The sequence below is a fragment of the Perna viridis genome, chromosome 2 (genome assembly GCF_037379345.1).
Source record: "Perna viridis isolate PV_CMFRI_1.1 ecotype Kerala chromosome 2, ASM3737934v1, whole genome shotgun sequence".
NCBI lineage: Eukaryota > Metazoa > Mollusca > Bivalvia > Mytilida > Mytilidae > Perna > Perna viridis.
In genome coordinates, this window is record NC_142446.1 from 60,185,031 (window position 1) to 60,207,679 (window position 22,649).

The following is a 22,649-nucleotide window of genomic DNA, read 5'->3' on the forward strand; positions in this document are numbered from 1 at the left end:
GTTGCCATTGATGTCATAGCGGTACGAGTTCGAGTCCCGCGAGGGAACGACCAAAGATTTGCATCGCAAATTTGATAGTTCTAATATCGTTGGGAATTTTTCAGACATATATATATATATATATATATATATATATTAAGCTTGTAGAAGTGTGTGGTCAATATTTCAGGATGATCCGCAATCCCCTAGTTTCATAAATATATTATTGGAGAGTGCAATGAATCAATGATTAGTGGTGTCATTATTATACATTGATGAAGCACGGGAACCTTCACATTTTTGTTTGGCTTTAGGTAAGCGGAATTTTTCTCTGTAAGACGGAAAATGATATAAGCAAATGACCAAATCAGTTTATTGAAGGTAACTAGGTAGTTTTAGAAAAAAAAAAACCAAAAAACAAAAAAACAAAAAAAAACCCCAAAAAACCGCGATTGGTCCTTTCATGCTATATTTGTATGTACTGCGGTATACATTAATTTATGACTGTACTGCAAATGGTGTGTAATCTTCCGACTTTAGACTAAACTTACAAATTCTGCTCTCTGTAAGATCAGGACATGGTTTACCATTATTTGATGGGTGTTTATCAACGTTCCTCCACCTCTCACAAATTCCAGTAAAGTATGGAGTACTCCAGCCTGACCACTGCCCTACTACACAATCTTCGGGATCTTTTTGAACTGGCAGAAGAGTTAAAATAATGATGTAAAGAGTACTTCTATATCAATATGCCGCATATATAATTAAACTGGATCGAAAAGGCCAAAAACAGTATAAAATTCTAATTAAAACTTCAGTGCACATAGTCAATCTTCAAAAAGGGGGACAAGGCCAATCTATGTACCAGCCTCCGAAGTGACGACTGGACTAGGTATCCGTAGTACATCTTGGGACTGGTATGGGATTTTAAGCGTACAAACGGAGTGTTTTTCTGCAATTTTACCCGTCTCAGGATAGATTAATGTCGTCAATTCTGAAGTCGAGGTCCCCCTTTTTGATGTTCACGTTATGTGAGACGAGGATATGGTACTTATTTCTTTGGCTGGGGAATAGTTACAAGAGCTGGACTAATGGACCTTAGTCACGACCGTCGAAGTTGATGTATACTTTTTTGACTTTTTTCTAACGCCTTTGTTAATTTACAATTATTCCAAGAGAAAAAGTGGGTAGCGTAAGTAAATTACTCTGATATGTATGACAGTTTAAATAATCTTTTCTGTAGATAATAATAAGTGTTTAATCTTCTATGTGGATGAGTTAAACCTTTGTATTTTGGATTTTTAAAGAAACTTTACAAATTGATAATACAATTTTTGTAATATGAAAAAAAAAAAGATTTATACAAGGGCTGATATTTGTGGTACGTTATCGTGCGTGGATATGCTAAATTGACGTTGCAGTTTGTAATTGTATGCATCTTTAGTGACGTCAAATCGACGTAATTTCTCTTTCGCGCCGCTTGATTACAAGCTGGGTGGAAGCATATCATTTGCTAAAGATTATTAAAAAGGTAAAGTACCCGTAAAATTTGTAGTGTTTAAAAACGACTATTTGTATTGCTTGAGTTGTTATACAATTTGTCAAAGACTGAAGGTAAATTTGATGAATTTTAGAAGATGTAAAGAAGCCTGAAGGCTACCTCATCCATCCGGCCACGGTTATAATATTTAATTTGGGACGATAAGCTTGATAAGTGTAAATGATTTATGTTCTTGGAAGTTAAATCAAGTAGATGATATCTTTCTATGCGAGAAAAAAATAAACGAATATTATGACTGAGGATTGAAACAGTATTCGGATTTGGAGCATATCTACCAGAATCATCTTTAAATTGCAAGTAAATCGTCGTATTTCGAAGGTAATGCTGTCGTCTCATGCAATACCAATTGTATATACTGTACACACAGACAATAAATACAACCACAAATCCAATTCATCGCCAGTACAAATGAATATGGTCACACAAAACCAATTCATCACACCAAGTATGACAAAAAGTGTCAATGATGAAATAGCATTGAATGTTTCACAACCAATAACAGAAAAGATAATTAAAGGAAAATATGTAGATTTGTCAAGACTGATCAATAATTCTACAAATGATAACCAGAAACAGAACATAAGTTTCAACCAGGGCCAGTTGATTGTCGAGCCATCAAAACAAAAAACAAAAATAAACAAACATTGCAATGTAGACTGATGCATTTATTGTGTAATTAAGCATATATTGCTCGGTTCACAAAACTGGATTTCAGGAGTTCTTAAAAATTCTGAACACTGTTAGGCTTGGGGCAAAACGCTGTCCGGAGAATGGTTGAATATCATATGACCAACAATACAGGTTAAAGAAGGCCCAAGACCATACCAGTTCTTGAGGGCAATCAACTTAGGGCAGTGGTTACTTTGTATGTAATCCCAAACATTTCCCCAAACCTACCCAGTAAATAGAAACGCCTACAATCTAAAATATTATGATTTTAACTACTCTGGAACTTGTAAGCTGTTTTTATCAGCACGCTTGTTTAAGCTGTAATGAACCTCAAGCTCAGATTTATTGTCATATGCAAGTAGATGTATATCAAGGTCCTAATAAGTTTTCAACAAATAGGCAATTCACCCCAAGAACCAATGATTCTTTTCATGCCTAAATTACTTCCGAATGTCAGAATTATATAGTCTGAGATCCTGCCAAGATCGAAGTGGCGTAATTCAGAAAATAAGAAAGCAATGAATTGAATGAAGCAAGGAAAAGGATAAACAATTATATGGGTGCATTTGTGGTCAGTCTAGGCGCCATTACTTAGTTATAATGGCATTTCCTTGACAGGCGGCTTCATTAAAACCGATGGCGTATATTTGACAGATATGGGGAACGACATTTCTCTAAATACCCTTCAAGGGCTCTAGAATTGTTCCATTGTTACGGAATTCCTGCATTTCCGCCACAAAATTATATCAACTGGTGAAAGGCTAATTTACAGTACATCCATGTATCTACTTTTGCTTTCATACATGAATGGCAATGACTAAAAATGCCGTAGCTTTCTAATAAGAATCTCTGTAACCCAGAACTCATGTTTCATTTATCTTTTCCCCCATATACATTACAGTTATTTACATTTATCTGTTTTCTCCCAAATATACATGTAATACAGTTATTTACATTTATCTATTTTCTCCCATGCGTGAGCTGAATTTTAGAATCTCTGTATCCCAGGATTCTAGTTTTGGCATTTGAATGTTCCCACACGAAAGAGATGAAAATCACTGTATCCTAGGTTATCACGTTATTTACAATTATCTACATATGCATACGAAAAGATGTTCGTACATAAAATAAAATATGCTAGTTTGTTGTATATAGTTGTGAACCCAGTTAAATGTGAATTTCAAATATTAGCATGATAGCGGTATTGGTCACAGACGCTCAGACAGCACTTTGTGGCGGTTTGACTGGTGGTTAAATAAATTTGGGGACTCCTGTACCCCCTGTCATTGGCATACTTCGCGCAGTGACATAATTTCATTGAAACAGTATATTATCTGGACCTTTGTACCCCAGGGTCCAACATTTCTTTTTAACACTTCTGGTTAAATATTCAGTGATATATTTTACAAGTTATTCGTATCAACAAGAATACAGGTTATACCTATTCAACATTAAGTGACAGTGATACGGGAAATCTCTGTATCCCAGGATTCCACAACTTCCGGTTTAATAAACAAATAATTCTTTAAATTTCCATAGAACAGTTCTTGCATCTTTTCAATTTCAAGTATTGTTTTATATTATATGTTTGTATATAACTTAATTATAATTGTGGCCAATACCGCCCAAAACTTAAACTCGTTTTACTTTAGTACGCATCTTGGATAATCATATGTGCAACACGCATTTTGTTAACCAGCAAGATACAGTGATCTTTAAGCATAAACAATAAGTTAAACAAGATCATTCGATTTTGCAAAAAGTAAAATTTTACTTGAATTAAAATTTTGAAAAACATTAAAATAGTTTTCAAATATTGAATGGAAGTTGAAGTTTTCATATTGCAAAAGAAGACGATTTTTTGCCAATTTGAAAAGTCAAGAGTAAAAAATGAAAATAGAGTTACGATATCTCAATAACGTCATGCGATATTTACGTTTCTACATTTTGTGTATATGGTAACAACATTCTTTGATGTAACATTGATTTCTTGTGTTGTTCCTAGTTTTCTTTTTTTAAAAATTATGTTTTACCTGTTCTTATATCTGTAAGATCAGGACATGGTTCCCCGCCATTTTCTGCCGTTTCCACAATCCATCTGTATCTCCTCTGTTGCCCAAAATAATCTATTTGTCCCCATTCCGTCCAAAGTGAAACAGCACACGGAATTGCCGGTTTGTACACGGGATGACCATAACCGTAATGGCTCTTTAGAACGAGACTATGACATAAAACTATTTTTAACAAAACCAAGAAAATTATTAAATACATCCAGATTCTTGTAGTTACTTTTAAATGGCCGTGTTTATCCAAATGAAAATGAAGTCTTTGAAGAGTTTACGCGATCAAATTTTGCTGCTCATCCCAATAAGATGCCAACAAGTATTATTAATAGGTTAAATGTCATCCATTAGAGCCGTTTCAATGGTATTGTTATTGTAACATAAAAGTCAATCACAATTGTTTCCCTTACCAGATCCAGGTGGACTTAGTTCATAAAAATAATCTGTTTATTTCTTATTTATGTTGTTTTCATGAGACTTGATAGATTTTCTAAGCTTCTAAATTGCTTGCAAATGTTGCAATTTTGGAATGTAATCCTTTCTCGTTGGCGGATTGAAGGTTGAAATAAACGTTTTAATCCTATTGATATCATAAATATAGTATTTAATTTCATATTATTCACAATTTTACACCGGAACTTTTGTCCATACATATAAGAAGTTCTTTCGTTCGTGGCCTTGTTTGTCATAATAGAAATAGGCGCGTTGTCTGGTAATATGTAAATAATACTGAAATTAAAAATAATACAGTAAAATAGTGAACAATATTTGGTTAAAGTCTACTGATAGGGTAATGGTCTTTATCAAAAGTCTTTTTTTCGTTAGCTTTTAGTGAACCAAAAACTATGAAATTAAGATTTTTACATTTGTATATGATGCAGATTGTATATTGTTGAAATAATGGTACTTGGTTGAACAAGTATCTAAGCGCAGCATTTTGTCTGTTTCTAACCAATATGTCACAACATCTTAAATTTGTATATTTTATATAATCACGCGTACACCATGCGAAATTCGAACGAATTGTTCAAAAAGGCAAATAGTGTTCAGTCGATTACTTTATATACTTAAATCCGCGAGAGATATATATCTCAAATCTGATTGAAAAGTGCAGACAGGGTTTGTTGTTTATGGGGAACCTAATGAGAAATCCAAGGAAATAAAAAAAAAAACGAAATCGGACCAAAAACAAGAAAGTTAAATTTTTTGGGCCTAGCCCAAATTTGTCCCCCTAAGACTTGAAACGGCCCAAAACACAAAAACTAAAACAAAGAGTAATTAAATTAAAATTAAATACAAACAAACATTTTACGTGGGTTTTAATAAAGACCTATTTTTACCCTTTTTGGCCCATTTTCTTAGACGGTAAGGGCCATCAATTCCAAATAAAATAGGAATCTCTTCAGAGGTTAGTAAAATCATATAAAAATTTCAGCATAATTTAATATGTAAATAATACTGAAATTAAAAATAACACAGTAAAATAGTGAACAATGTTTGGTTAAAGTCTACTGATATGGTAATGGTCTTTATCAAAAGTCTTTCTTTCGTTAGCTTTTAGTGAACCAAAAACTATGAAATTAAGATTTTTACATTTGTATATGATGCAGATTGTATATTGTTGAAATAATGGTACTTGGTTGAACAAGTATCTAAGCGCAGCATTTTGTCTGTTTCTAACCAATATGTCACAACATCTTAAATTTGTATATTTTATATAATCACGCGTACACCATGCGAAATTCGAACGAATTGTTCAAAAAGGCAAATAGTGTTCAGTCGATTACTTTATATACTTAAATCCGCGAGAGATATATATCTCAAATCTGATTGAAAAGTGCAGACAGGGTTTGTTGTTTATGGGGAACCTAATGAGAAATCCAAGGAAATAAAAAAAAACGAAATCGGACCAAAAACAAGAAAGTTAAATTTTTTGGGCCTAGCCCAAATTTGTCCCCCTAAGACTTGAAAACGGCCCAAAACACAAAAACTAAAACAAAGAGTAACTAAATTAAAATTAAATACAAACAAACATTTTACGTGGGTTTTAATAAAGACCTATTTTTACCCTTTTTGGCCCTTTTTCTTAGACGGTAAGGGCCATCAATTCCAAATAAAAAAGGAATCTCTTCAGAGGTTAGTAAAATCATATAAAAATTTCAGCATAATTCGTCAACCACAACTAAGGTTATCGTATGGAAACGAAGTGTTCCCAGACCAAGACGACACCGCTGCCGAACACGACGACTTTATAATCAAAAGGGGAGATTTCGCACTTAAATTTTCTCAAAGAGAATTTGCTATGGTTTTGTTTTCTCAAAATGTTTTATGTTAAGCAACAGACCTTATAAAATTCAGAAAATATGTATTCGGAAATATCAACAAGGCAACATACTTCTACATTAGAGATATGAAATCAAATAGGGAAGAAATAAATTCACTTTATACGCTACCACAGTTTGATTTCCGGGGAGGAGTGCTGACATTTTTGCTTGTAGTTTTGTTTGTTTTTTTGTTTTAGTGAGTGTGTTTTAATTATTTTTATAACGCATCACGAAAACTGTGTTCATAATTCATAACATTTATCTTACAGGGATAACATTTCCTTCAAATCATGTTTAAATGGTTGATGCCAAACTATTCACCATATCAGGATGTATTGACCAAAACATACCAAAAATTAATACCGAATCGGATAATTAAATAATAAAACATGTCTTATACGTTATTTCATGTAAAAAATGAAATAAGCACACTTCTTTATAACTATTATAGAATGATGTATGTCGCAATAATAACAAAACGTCGAAATTTTGCCGATTTCGATGTTACTGACACCAACACCGTACGCAACGTCAATAAATTTCGAAAATTTTAAACTTGCACCAAATTAGGTCATTTTGTAAAACTTTGAAGATGGACTAAGAAGAGATGATAAAGGACTTGGACAAATTTATTTAAATAACACTATAACAATAAAGTTGAAAAAGATAACACTTTCCGTATATCCTAAAATTACACCATTCATGTCGTACATGATAAATCGAAGACTGTGTTTCTTCGAGCAAAAACATTTGACTGTCTTTGTGGATATATACCCCAAAAATCAAACAAAAATCATTCACAACACAGTTTTAACCAATCAATTGCACGGAATGAATGACGCTGACCATCTTTTTACTTGGTAAAATTGACGTTTTTGTGCTTACATATAATTTACACTCCATAACGCTTTGCATTCAAAGGTAGTATTTGTTATACACGACTGTGTGTAAAGCTTCGGAATAATTTATAGTCCCCGGGCACAGCCATTACCGTTGAATTGGGTCATAATGTTAGCTGTCATGTGACCATGTTCATTCGTAAAACGCATTATCGCGTAATCCAATGTGTTTACGCTTTAAATAATATTAATTGATATTTTGACCAGACATTTTTGTAAAGGGAAGTATGTAATTGCTGTCTGTAATGCGTTAAGCTTTTTCAATGTATAGCTGATACACGAGTCTTTCATTTTTGACTGAACATTATCCTATAAATCGCATACATTCATTATGTGGTAATGGCCATTATCTTAATTGAATAAATTGTTCAGATATATATTTCCTACCAAGTAGTTAATCAAGGTAAGCTGTATATATAAAAAAGTTTCGATGTAATAATCCACCTTGGAATTATACATGCTGTAGACAAATAATATCTTAATACTACAGGGTATAAGAAGAGGAATTGAAAGAACAACGGTTCAATGTATATAGTTATATACATTTTAGTTTTAAGTCAAAGGCTTCTATCACATGTTTACTGTATTTATCTGGTCCTCGTCTTTGCTCCAATGTTTCAGATTATTTGGTCCTTGTCTTTGGTTCAATGTTTCAGATTATTTGGTCCTTTGTCTCAGGTCGAATTTGTATAAACTTAGTTCATGTCTACCGCTCAACGTGTCCTATAATATGGTCCTTGTCTTCCACCCAATGTTAAGTGTTTTGGTCAATGATTACTTATTTGGTCCTTAAGTGTTTTGGTAAATGATTACTTATTTGGTCCTTGTCGTCGATCCGATATTCAATTATCTGGACCTTTTCTTTTATCTGATATTTAGTTATAAGTGTATTAGATCCTTGTTTTTGATCAAATATTGATTTACTAATCTGGTTCGTGTCTGCTGTCCAATGTTTCAGATTTGTTGGCCTTTGTCTGCTGTCCAATGTTTCAGATTTGTTGGCCCTTGGCTGCTGTCCAATGTTCCAGATTTGTTGGCCTTTGTCTGCTGTCCAATGTTTCAGTTTTGTTGGCCTCTGTCTGCTGTCCAATGTTTCAGATGTGTTGGCCCTTGTCTACTGTCCAATGTTTCAGATTTTTTTGCCATTGTCTGCTGTCCTATGTTGGTATGGTTTAGATTGTTGTGTCCTTGTCAATGATTGTATATACAGTTATTCGTCCTTGTCTTCCTTGTTTTGTGAATTTTTCCTTGTCTTTGGTCCAATGTTTCAGATTAAATGTATTTGGTTCTTGTCTTCGTACCATTGTTCAGTTATTTTGTCCTTATATCACCAAGTGAAAATCAACAATATTAATTAAAGAGAAATATTTATCTTTTGTATTTTTGAAAAATACTTTTCACTCTTATGAGGCTGACTTTATAGCTGATCTGATCCGAAAGAAAGAATATCGTTTGGCTAGATCCTTTGGTCTCAGTTTCCGCTGTATAGATGAAGTATTATCTTTAAACAATCCTAATTTCGGGGATTTGATACATCGCATCTACCCCCAAAGAACTTGAGATAAATGTTACTACAGACACTGTGAAGTCAGCTTCATATCTTGACCTACACTTAGAAATCGATAGTAAAGGAAAACTATTGACCAAACTTTACGACAAACGTGATGACTTTTCATTCATAATTGTCAACTTTCCTTTCATCTGTGGAAACATCCCTTCATCACCTGCCTATGGAGTGTTCATAACACAACTCATACGTTATGCCAGAGCTTGCCGAAACTACGCAGATTTTTTGTATCGCGCTAGAACTCTAACAAATAGGCTTCTGGAACAGGGTTAGGTTGCTACAAGATTGAACTAATCACTACAGAAGTTTTATGGTCGTCATCATGAACTCGTGGATCGTTATGGTGTATCCATCTGCACCATGAAAACTGATTTATTCAACGGGTCATAGTTTTCCTTTCCTCGTTTGTCTACCCCGGACTTGACTTTTTATGAGCAACTGGGTGGGTGTTTCTAGAAAAGCAGAGGACGCTTACCCTACCGGTGCACCTGATCCATGCTCCCAGTTTTTAGTGAAGTCAGAGTTGCTCATTTGCTTTTGTTACTTTGTATGTATGATTTTAGTTACTTTATGTTCTTTGTTGTGTATGTCTGTTTTCCATGTCTGGTCTTTGTCCCATTCTTTTGATTACCACTTTACCCTTGGTTCCCTTGATTACTTTTCATAATTTGTCAATCAGGATGTTAATCTTAGGAATTTTAGTATAAATAATAAGCTCGTAAAAACGTTCAAAATTTTTTAACCAATACAAGGAACTCACTCTCAAATACAGATGTGCTTGTAAAGGATTAATACGTGCGAGTATCTCTCATCCTTTGTTTTACAGGATATTCACTGAATAAGGTAACAAAACCGTTGAATAGCCTCATTCGTAAGGGATATAATAATGATACTGTTGTCAAATCGTTAAGGATAGCATTTTTGGTATTAACATTAATTTGCTCTTAGGGTCTTTAGACAGAAATTAAAACACTATATTTGAAAGCAGTTTTTGGCAAGACGTGGGTTGTGACTTTGTTGTATTACTTATGATGTACAGTAATTCTCAACCCCACATTGGAAGAATTAGAATTGATTTTACATGCGATGGGGATATAACTGTTCGTAGGTTTAAAGTGGTCTAGAGCTGGAATGTCAGGTAACTGCTAGTAGTCCTTAGTTTGTACATTTGTGTAATTCATATTCAGTTTCTTTATTTCTGTTGTAAGAAAGGACTCAGACCTTTTTGAACTGATTTGTAGGTGTGTTTAATTGTGTAATATTTTTTCCACAGTGGCCAGATTTTAAAGGGGGAGTGTTGTGATCACATCAAAGTCCTTAAACCCGCCGCATGTTTTGTGCCTGTCCCAAGTCAGGATTTTCTGGCCTCTGTATGTCTTTTTTCGTTTTTTTTTAACTTGATTATAGGTGGGAAAATATTTCGCTGTACCTGTGTATAATGTTCTGGGGTTAGCTGCAGCCTGCCCTGTGGTATAAGGATTTCCTCGTCGTGATTTGAAGACCAATGGGTGGCCTTGGGCTGACATTTTCATCCCGATAGAATTGCTGTCTCTTTGACATATACACCATACCTATTCTCGTTATCTATATACTTAGCATGCTGTTTTTAGTATTTAAATTGTAACATTAATGGAGCTTTGTTAATTTATGATAGATAATTACAAGTATGTAGTTATATTTGGTAGATTAATCAAGGAGGTTTAGTTGAATTATGACAAAAGTAAGCTTATAAATCTATTGATAGTTTGTAAAAAAAAATACGTCTTTACCTATTAGGATCTCTAAGAAGGCATGTATATTTGATTACGGTTGATTTTGTACTGATGAGACATTTATTATGTTATACAGTTGGATCATGTTAAGTATTGTTGTCTTATGTAGGTCAAAGTAGTTAGATTTTTGTACAAAAATCTTTAAATCTTCTTGAAGGAATCTCTGACGCTTGGTTAACACACAAACCAGACAATCAATCGAACTTTTAAAAAAATTGGTTGGAATTGGTGTAAGAACCCGGTGTTTTCTGCAGATACGGTAGCATCTGTCTGAGTTACACCATTGACATTTTCTGATACCACTCCAAGCAAAGGTAACGTGCTACAAAAGCTATACCAAGCTCATATCCAAAGATCAAGTTAAACTTAGACAAACAAGACTATTTTAGTTGTAACAAGCCAAGACACTACTTTTATACAGTACATTATACATAGTATTTTGCTAAAATAATGCAACAGACCCAGCAATCTATCAAAGGCTGAAAAGAGGAAAATGAAGAACATGATCCAAACGGATTGTGCAAGATAGGACAAGGAAAACTTTGAATTATCGAATTACCGTTCGCAAAGATAAAAAATGGAGCCTTTATTTCAGTCATATCCGAGGAAGAGTAAAATCTAAGAAATTATAAACAAGCAAGAGATCCTAAAGGAAAACCTCAATAAACCAGAACAAAAACCTGTTAGCAGTTCTCACTAAATTGAAACCCTACTCCCCCATTTAATAGAATGCATCTTTTTAAATTGTGTCAGATCTAAAATGGGAGCTGCACATTGGGAATAAGTAATTAATATTCAGTGAAGGTTTTATTAATGTAGAGGAAATGACTAGATCTATGTTTTGCTTTTAGAATATACGAAACCACAAGATTGATTTGGATCGAAATCTTATATAAAGGTGTACACTAGAAATATATTATTAAGATTGTGAGAAATTCCATCCAGTGGTGTAGGGTGAGTAAGGGATAGGAGAAGGGAACCCATGTGTTTCTATATTCATATATGGTAAAGCCCATGTTTTGCTGATGTGAAACCTGAAATGGTTTTGGGTCAACATTCAAAATAAAAGGAATACGAAATGGATATGTAAAAAAAAATCATGAAAGTTTCATTCAATTCAATTTCAGTGGTGTTGGAGGGGAAACCGACAAGAGATGGGCACCCTTCTGTGTAACTGAAGGAAACTGTGACGGAAGAAAGGACATTAGGAAATAAGGACGGACGGACATCCCTAATTAGGCATACATCAAGCAGTTGAAATCGTAATGGAATACAACGAAATTAGTTCCACCAGTTATACATGTAGGCTTCGTTAGGGAATAAACCGTTCTAACGTCCCTGCAAATCATTGATTCATTTGACATTCGTTTCCAATACATATGTACATATGTATTGAATACAGAACGGATTAGAATATCAAACAAATATTAAACAGGATTGTTTTGCTGTTCCATATTCGTTTGACATTGGTTTCCGGGTTACATATTAAATATAGAATGGATTTGAATGCCAGACCGAATGTCAAACAGGATTTTGATCTGTCCAATATTCGTTTGACATACGTCTCCGATTTATATATTGAATAAAGAATGGATTTGAATATCAAACGTTTTTTTTTGCTGTTTGATATTCGTTTGACATTCATTTTCGGGTTATATATTGAATATAGAAGTGATTTGAATATCAAACGGGATTTTTTGCGGTTTGATATTCGTTTGACATTCGTTTTCGGGTTATATATTGAATGTAGAATGGATTTGAATATTAAAATTGAATATCCAAGTGAATATCAAGCATTAGTTTGGTCTGTTCGATATTCGTTTGACATTCGTTTCCGGTTTAGATATTGAATGTAGAATGGATTTGGATATCAAACTGAATGTCAAACGGGATTTTTATTGTTCTATATTTGTTTGACATTCGTTTCCAATACATATATACATGTGCATTGAATACAGAACGGATTAGAATATCAAACAGATATCAAATAGGATTGTTTTACTGTTCAATATTCGTTTGACATCCGTTTCCTGGTTATATATTGAATATAGAACGGATTTGAATATCAAACTGAATATCAAACAGGATTTTATTCTGTTCGATATACTTATACATTCATTCCGGTTTCTATATTGAATATAGAACGGATTTGAATATCAAACTGAATATCAGACAGGATTGTTTTCTGTTCGATATTCGTTTGACATTCGCTTCCGGTTTATATATTGAATATAGAATGGATTTGGATATCAAACTGAGTATCAAACGGGATTTTTATTGTTCTATATTTGTTTGACATTCGTTTCCAATACATATGTACATATGTATTGAATACAGAACGGATTAGAATATCAAACAAATATTAAACAGGATTGTTTTGCTGTTCCATATTCGTTTGACATTGGTTTCCGGGTTACATATTAAATATAGAATGGATTTGAATGCCAGACCGAATGTCAAACAGGATTTTGATCTGTCCAATATTCGTTTGACATACGTCTCCGATTTATATATTGAATAAAGAATGGATTTGAATATCAAACGTTTTTTTTTTGCTGTTTGATATTCGTTTGACATTCATTTTCGGGTTATATATTGAATATAGAAGTGATTTGAATATCAAACGGGATTTTTTTGCGGTTTGATATTCGTTTGACATTCGTTTTTGGGTTATATATTGAATGTAGAATGGATTTGAATATTAAAATTGAATATCCAAGTGAATATCAAGCATTAGTTTGGTCTGTTCGATATTCGTTTGACATTCGTTTCCGGTTTAGATATTGAATGTAGAATGGATTTGGATATCAAACTGAATGTCAAACGGGATTTTTATTGTTCTATATTTGTTTGACATTCGTTTCCAATACATATATACATGTGCATTGAATACAGAACGGATTAGAATATCAAACAGATATCAAATAGGATTGTTTTACTGTTCAATATTCGTTTGACATCCGTTTCCTGGTTATATATTGAATATAGAACGGATTTGAATATCAAACTGAATATCAAACAGGATTTTATTCTGTTCGATTTACTTATACATTCATTCCGGTTTCTATATTGAATATAGAACGGATTTGAATATCAAACTGAATATCAAACAGGATTTGTTTCCCAACACGGTGCACCACTATGGTTTGCGGTCAGGTTTTCCGTATTATAGCCTGACAACCCCAGCATGTAACACGCCAGGGGTACCCCATTCCACCACCTGGGTCACACAACCCAGTTGCTCTGTGGGCAGAGCGCCCTAGCCTCCGGCTAAGGTTCTGAGCACTATTTAGTCGCCTTTTACGACAAGCTTAGCGCTGCTGCAGGCCTATTCTTTTAACACCCGGACCTGCACGGGGCTTGATCAATTTGAAGTGAAATCACCAACATTCAACAACTGATCCTCGCGTGTCACTGTGATACTGATCATCTTTAATCACATGAGCAAATATCATATACTATCACGTGAGCGAAGACTTCCTAATCAATGGCGAATCCGTGGGGTGCAGGGATTTGACACCTTTAATTAATATTAGAGAAAATTGTTGTTTTCATGTGTAAGAGTAAACAAGGGAATGAGTGTAGTAAAGTTTACAAAAAAAAAAAAAAAACAAAAAAAAAACAAAAAAAAAAAAAAAAAAAAAAACGTAAAAAACGTACTAGCACCCCCTTTTTCTATAATAACCGACTTCCACCCCTCCTTTTAAAATGTCTGGATCCACCCCTGCTAATCATGAACACATCACTGATACGTTAGGTAAGCCTACAGAAAAAAATGAGGGGTGCCATGTATGACACATCATATTTTCAGTCTGTATTAGATAGTTCAGATGTATGTCTATTAACATTACACTGGCTAACGGAATCGAATATTTCATTTTTGGAAAATTTTGATGATAAATTTGAACATGCTTATAGTTTTGATACTGAAAGTCGTAGACAGCCTAAAGGTTCAGATGGAACAGCGATACTTGTTTGAAAATCGTTAGAGTTAAAGTAAATTATTTATGTTTTGCAAGTGATAGAGTATGCTGAGTTAAGTAAACTTCAAATGCATTTCAAAGTTTATGTTTTTTTTGCGTATTCTTTTACATTCAACTAACTACAATCAAGATGTGTACTTAAGTTATCTCAATGCATTATTTGGTATTTATGACACATGTTGTGAAAATTATATTACAATCATAGGTGGCGATTTTAATGCAGATATTGATAGTAATTGGTTTAATACAAAAGGTAGTTTTTTGATGGTTATGTGAATGAAAGAAATCTGTGTCCTGTCCCTGTATGACAGAGTGACAATCTGGCATGTAATGGTCCTTTTTATACTTGTAGATCCAAAAGCTACATTGTTAAAACACTGATTGACTATATATGGATACAAGAATGTGTATCAAACGATCTCTCATTAGTCAAAGTATGTTCAGATTATTTATATAATGTGTCTCATCACTACCCGGTATATCTACATTTAAACACTGATCTGCTAAGAACATCAACAGGTGAGCACAAATAAAGTAGAAACGTGTTAAAATGTACGAAACTGAAATTAGCAAACAATTAAACTTCGATATACCTAGCAATAACTTGAATGAAAATTATGTCAAATTTTATACAGGTGTATTTACTAATACTTGTAAAGTCTCCGCTAGCAAATTTATTCCGAAAGATAAATTCCGTTCATAAGAAACCGAACAATTTGAATGACTTTTATTTTAAGCAAAGAGAAGCTAAAAGTCAATGGGTATCGGAGGACACCCGAGAGGGCATCAGAGCGATAGTTACAATGCATAATAATTTCATAAAAGAGAATTCAGAAAACAGAAACGAACAACAAAGAAGCTTTGGGACGATGAAAAATATGACGAAATACAAAAGGCAGCTGAGATAGACATTGGGCATTTGTACAAACGTATAAGACGAATGAAACAAAAGAATTCGCCTGCATTAAGACGTGTCTGTGGTGATACAAGTGCAACATACGACGCGAACATCTGGTAACTTGGAGGTGATTATTGCCACGACTTATTCACTTACTTGACAATAATATTTATTCTAACATTGCAACGTGTGTTAAGAAATACTTTGAATCCGATCATGGCCTCTTAAAACCGATACTAGACTGTCCCATTACTTTGGATGAGGTACAATATAATGTTGAAACTTTGCATGATGGAAAGGCACCAGGACCCGATCACACCTGTAACTAACATTTTATTTACGGCAGAAAAGTTGTTGTTAACTTTATTTACAAACTTTTCCACATTCTACAATCTGAATTCGTCCGGACGTCCTTTAAACAAGGAACAATTATTACGTTGTATTAAGGAAATAACAAAGAAAGCTACCGTGAAGTCACACTGACAAGATATTGCTGAACAGAATTCATGAATCTCTACATCAGTCAAAAACAGTTATGCCACATCTGCTTCAGTTCGGTTTTGTAAAAGAACACGGTTCCATCTCAGCCATCTTATCTCTAAAGGAATCGATTAACTTTTATAAAGAACGTAACTCACCAATTTGTGCTATATTTTTTGACACTGAAAATGCATTTGATCGTGTTTTGCAAGATGGATTGCTATACAAACTCTGGAATATCGGAATAAGCGGCAAAATTCGGAGAATTGTTTATATTTGTTACAAATCTACTACTGCTCATGTGAAGTACAGAACATTTGTCAGCCGAGAATTTCGAATTGAAAAATGTGTTAGTGAAGGACGCGTCACTCTCTTCATCAACGACTTAATACAACAACTGTACGACACCAAATATGGTCTTGTAATTGAATACTTGCACATTCCCTATGTTTTTCTCGCCGATGACACTTCTCTGTTATGTGCAACAAACAGAGACATACAACCACTTCTGAACATAGTGCATCGATATTCGATTAAATGGAGGCAAAAATATAATGCATTGAGTAATAATTTTCTTCTCTTCAGCCCGAATAAAAACATTTACAGGAGACTGATTTCGAATTTGACTTTAGAGATAAAATCATAACAATGGGTGATCAAGTAACTTATGATAGAACGTTACTAGACAGTACTGGTTAAACTTTTAATAGATCAGACAAAGCTTGTAAGAAACTCAAACGTAATTTACATTTTCTTTACAGTGTTGGCGTCAACTCGCCTATTGCAAATATTACCGTATGTAAAAGAATTGTGCTACCAGTTGCTATGTATGCCTGTGAAATCTGTGGAAAGTTACCGAACACTGAATATGAATATCTTACAATAGTAATCAACGAAACCAAGGTTATAGCGGTAATCAAAAGAATGTAATCCAGGGACAAAGACCAGACATGGAAAACAGACATACACAACAAAGAACATAAAGTAACTAAAATCATACATACAAAGTAACGAAAGCAAATGATCATCTCGGACTCCACTAAAAACAAGGAGCATGGACCAGGTGCACCGGTAGGGTAAGCGTCCTCTGCTTTTCTAGAAACACCCGCCCAGTTGCTCATAAAAAGTCAAGTCCGGGGTAGACAAACGAGGAAAGAAAAACTATGACCCGTTGAACAAATCAGTATTCATGATGCAGATGGATACACCATAACGATCCACGAGTTCATGATGATGACCATAAAACTTCTGTAGTGATGACTTTAATCTTGTAGCAACATAACCCTGTTCCAGAAACCTATTTGTTAGATAGAGTTCTAGTGCGATACAAAAAGTCAAAAAAACTCAACGATACTTCGCTCGATTTGTATTAAGTTTTTTTTTATTAGCGATCTCCAAATGGCTTCTGTATCAGTAACTATGGATTATATACTATCTGCGGCATAATCGACAAATTCAAATATGGGAAGACTGTTTAGGGCTTCTAACAACACAACTCACAAACAATGCTTTAACTTGCGCCTAGATAAAATTATGATTGGTGATTGTAAGGAATAGTCCCTTACATACAACTTGATAGAAACTTTGGCAAAGTACGATATGATTCCTTTTTTCGAAAACTTTATTGAAGCTACATACTTTCCTTATAAAAGACTGTGGTCAAAAATAGTTAGTCAATCAGTTTCTATATACGAAAAAAAAGTTGGAAATCATCCGTCCAACGTCGTTCTGAACTTAATCGGTATAGCAACATACACTCCTGTTTAATAGAACATAGACTAATCAGACAAATTTTAACCAACTCTAAACTAACGAAACAGCTTTTGACATATATTTCAGCTCCTCTGCAATCAAAGGCGGACAGTGTACTTTATGCCGCAGCTATTCTTGGACCATTTGATTCTTCATTGTGAAAAACTTGTCAATACAAGAAATGAATTGTTCTGTGTGCTTGTAGACCTCCTTCTAGTAAACGACTTAGTTATTCTGTTCGAACAAAACGAAGACGATCTTCTTATTACTCTCTTTGGTGGCGATACCGACTTTGTTGATGAACTTAACTCAGATACATGGAAGCAAATGATGTTCGGTATAGCTTGTCAACTGTTTAAAATGTATAATGATTTCCAGGTTGTCTCTCTTCTTAACACATTTCATTTTGGTCAAAAAGGTACTTGTAATCGTAATCTGCAAACAATTCACTCTTTTTATTATGTTTTTGTTTTTTTAGTAGTGTATATATGTGGTAGTTAAATAAGTTAAATAAGTTTGTCAATCTTCATAAAATGGAGGACATAAAGATTATCTATCTATCTATCTATCTATCTATCTATCTATCTATCTATCTATCTAACACATGACACAAACATTAATGGAAAAGAACGCGAACAACGTAACGGGACCTTTTTTATATTTGATCTGGTATGGAACTGAGGTGCTTTGCATGTGTGTTATGATACGACCGCTCCAGATTAACATGATACAGTTCGCTTCCTTTGTATACATATATATATATAAATCAAAACCAATTTAAAGTTACATTGTGAAGCATATCTTCACTTGCATAAATAGAAGAAATTAGCACATTTTTCATTACTTTGAATTGTATTCTTTCTGTGCTGCTTAGAGCGATAAAAAATATGTCCACTTTCGGTTAAATTGGATAAGAACAATAAGGTAGGTAGGTTAGTAGGTAAAATCATTTCATAATATAAAATTATTTATTATTGGATTTTTTTTTACTTTAATAGTGTTTAACTAAAATATGATGGTATATCGGTTTTTCATTCAAAGAATACCAGTAAAATGTGCTAGGGAGGGCCGAAAAAATAGGGTACTTTCGGAGAATATTTATTGAGCACTGCTAACAGTTTTTTCTAGTTTTATAATTTGTTGTCAATGACCTCGCATAGATTTTTATTGAAATATGTTAAATTCAATGACAATTTTACCGTCATCTTATCAAACTGATTTGTAAATTATTTCATAACATCATTTTCCTAATTTGTGATTGTGTATAATATCCCGATTAGTGATACTAAGCACTTTATTCAGTCATCTTATACAGTTTTAAGTAAAATATACAGCCAACCTGATTGAATCTTTAAGCTTTAAGAGCCTTAAATACACATACGTTTGCATTGTCTTTCATCACTCAATCGTGCTCACATTAAGATATGTATCGGACTTAGTGGTAACACCTATGTAGCCACACCAATATAAAACAGATGACAAAAAGTTCTTCAGGCAATCGACTGACAACTAATCGAGGTAAACTGTACATAGACATGGACAATGCAGATTTTTGAAAATTTATCTTTCTAGCAATGATCTCGAAGTATGATTTGTTTGTTTAGATTAAGAAAAAGATAATAACCAAATTTATCAATCCTAGACTATAAAATAAAAAATAATTTAGAAGGAAAATTCCAAATAACAAATAGCAATATCGAGGGAGAAACCGGAAAACTGGAAGTTACTGCAATAGTCGTGACTTGGTACAGACCACACTTTTTGACAATACAAAATACATAGTAAGTAAACGTTGAAGAAAATGCACCTTGTGAGAGACGACAGCAACATTCATCCAGAAATAACTCTTAGCGTCTCACAATTAACATTACAACAATTAACCTTTGGTAGCACTATTCCAATGATTTTCATTTGTAATATAAGTTTTCTGTATCAACCCTGCTATAATTAGAATAATTACCAAATAATGATATTATTCATACACACTCATTTCTCCTGAAAAGTAGATCGCATTTCATTTTTAATATTGTGCCATCATGGTATGTAGGTTAAATAAAGAAATTCTAATTCAATTATATTAGAATGCAATCCAATTTATGAATAAAGACTCATTGCACTGAAAACTGGAACATTGACATTCCATACTTCTTTAACATATGCAAACTAACATTTTTTTACCATACAACCTCCATATGTTCAGATTTTTATGTCAATGCACTAAGAAAATGAAAATTGAAGTAATGAAGCCTTTTTATCATTATACTGAATACAGGCCTAACTGGTGATGGATTGGATTAAGATAACATTGTTTGTACTATGGGTCCTTCAAACGGCAAGGACAGAAGCAGATAAGTGTGAAATACAAAATCTTGGTTACATTATTAATACGAAATATCAATAATTAAAAGACTCGAGAAAGAGGCTAATTTCAACGATAATTTCACATTTAGTGAGATAATTGACATATCAGCTTGATTTACATGTGGCCTCGTGTGAAAGATTTTTGTACCAACATCATCATATAGATATATTAGTAAAATATACATCTTCAATTCCGAGTTTTCTATTTTTGTTATTGCCAAAATGAAATATAATTTGTGATTTGAAACATAAAACTGCACTTCAAATGTTCTTTGGTGCAAAAGCATATCATTCGGGTTCACTTCATAAACCTAATAATTTTACCTATTTCAGGTGACATAGTTCCAAGTTTGTTCATATCTATACCAAAAGTAGATTGTACGGAAAATGAAAGGTACTGCCAGGCAGATCACAAGTGTATTCCAGAGTCCTACTGGTGTGACGCATATTATAAAGGACCTGACTGTTCTGATGGAGAGGGTGAAAAGCTATGTTCTGGTGAAAACAAAGTTTATCAATATAATTTAGGCTTGAATCTCCATTTTTAACATTAGTTCTGCATAAACACCAGTATTGATAGCAACATTATGGTGGATAAAAGATATTAGCATAATTACCGAACTAATAAATTCTACACTATAGTCAAAAGGATTAAAGTGAAAAAAGATAAGTCCGTGTAATAAATGGCAATATCAAGGCAAAACCGTTCTCTTGTCCCACTTAACATTTTGGCATTTACACTTAAAAGGTGTGACATGTATGTGGGTCAGGTCAAATAATGACATTTTTATTCGATAAGTCTATCTGTTACATGTTCTTTTTTTTTGTTAGAGTACATACGATACTTACTTATATACAGCTAACTTATGAAATAAAGCACGAAAGTTTGTCTCGTCGAAAAGTTCTTGCCTTTACGGAAGGTCGTGGGTTCGGTTCTGACCTGACCATACCAAACGCTCTAACCTTGCAAGTCACTGCTTCTCTTTTATGCGCGACTTGATAAGTTTTAAGTAATATGTCCATGTTGAGTGACCTGTTTTCCTGCTGACTGTTGTTTCTGTGTGCTAGGAGTTTGAAATTCCTGCTCAGCCTAAACACATAGTCAATGCAAGATCTGCTCGATTGACCAAATTTTTCAGTTTAACAATAACAACAATGACAATGTTAAGTGTTTCATGAAAAAGGGAATTTTCGGAATTTCACATTTTCTTCCATTTCACTGGTAATTGACATTTTTTCAAGTACCTTACTTCAAACAAGCTTTTGCATATTCAACCACATCTGTATAGCATCTAAATATTCTAATGAGCTAAGGCAATGTATAAAATAACGTATTCCAGGCCATTTAGGCGTAATATAGTACCCCATACCAACTAAAATTTCCGTTAAAACTCACAATTCCTATGTGCAGATTAGAATTTTTTAAATGTTGTTGGATACACGTATGCCAATTATTCATCGTAGTTGCCCTTTTGAAACTTTCTATGTATAAAAATAATGATAGCAAACAAAATCAAATCATGTCAAAACTGTGATGTTTTAAACAAAACATATACAATTTACGTGCTAAAATGCATGATAATCTGTTTTCTTCAATATACCTTTTTTAAATATTTTGTTGTCTTCGTGATAATCAAAACATTTTTGCTTGACAATATGATTGATACAAGAAGTTCTCCATAATAAATGTCAGATAGACATTGTGTAGAGTTCGTGTATGCTATAAACGGTCATTTCCTTAAACATTAGGGCAGATTTAAGTGGGTAGGGGGTTACCATTATTATCATCTTGAAACTAAAAACTACGCACCTGAAATAAGCAGGTATATATGTTGAATCCATTGATATATAAAACACAAGTCACCAGCATGTGTTTTTTTACATCGATTATATACTAAAAATTAACATTTTTGCTCATGTTGAGGTATTTTTTTCAAGCTAGATACTTTAGTCTCAGGTTCCGCTATATAGATGACGTATTATCTTTAAACAATCCTAATTTCGGGGGTTAAATGCATCGCATCTACCCCAAAGAACTTGAGATGAAGGATACTACAGACACTGTAAGGTCAGCCTCATATCTTGACCTTCACTGAGAAATCGATGGTAAAGGAAAACTATTGATCAAACTTTACGACAGACGTGATGACTTTTTTTATTCAGAATCGTCAACTTTCCTTTCATCTATGGCAACATCCCTTCGGCACCTATGTATGGAGTGTTTATATCACAACTCATACGTTATGCCAGAGCTTGCCGAAACTACGCAGTCATTTTGTATCGCGCTAGAACTCTAACAAATAGGCTTCTGGAACAGGGTTATGTTGTTACAAGATTGAAG

At 33.6% G+C, this 22,649-nt stretch overlaps 1 protein-coding gene across 1 annotated transcript in view; it reads right to left on the reverse strand.

Annotated features, from left to right (window-relative positions):
- Positions 1 to 22,649, reverse strand: part of LOC148626297 (uncharacterized) — a 76,688-nt gene that overhangs the window by 40,923 nt on the left and 13,116 nt on the right. Inside the window, exons 2-3 of the mRNA XM_088570180.1 lie at positions 4,243 to 5,001; positions 531 to 680 (exon numbers count right to left, since the gene is read on the reverse strand). Of these exons, the coding sequence (XP_088426306.1) occupies positions 531 to 680; positions 4,243 to 4,480 (388 nt within the window). The 5' untranslated portion in view covers positions 4,481 to 5,001. The remainder of the gene's footprint in view (positions 1 to 530; positions 681 to 4,242; positions 5,002 to 22,649) is intronic.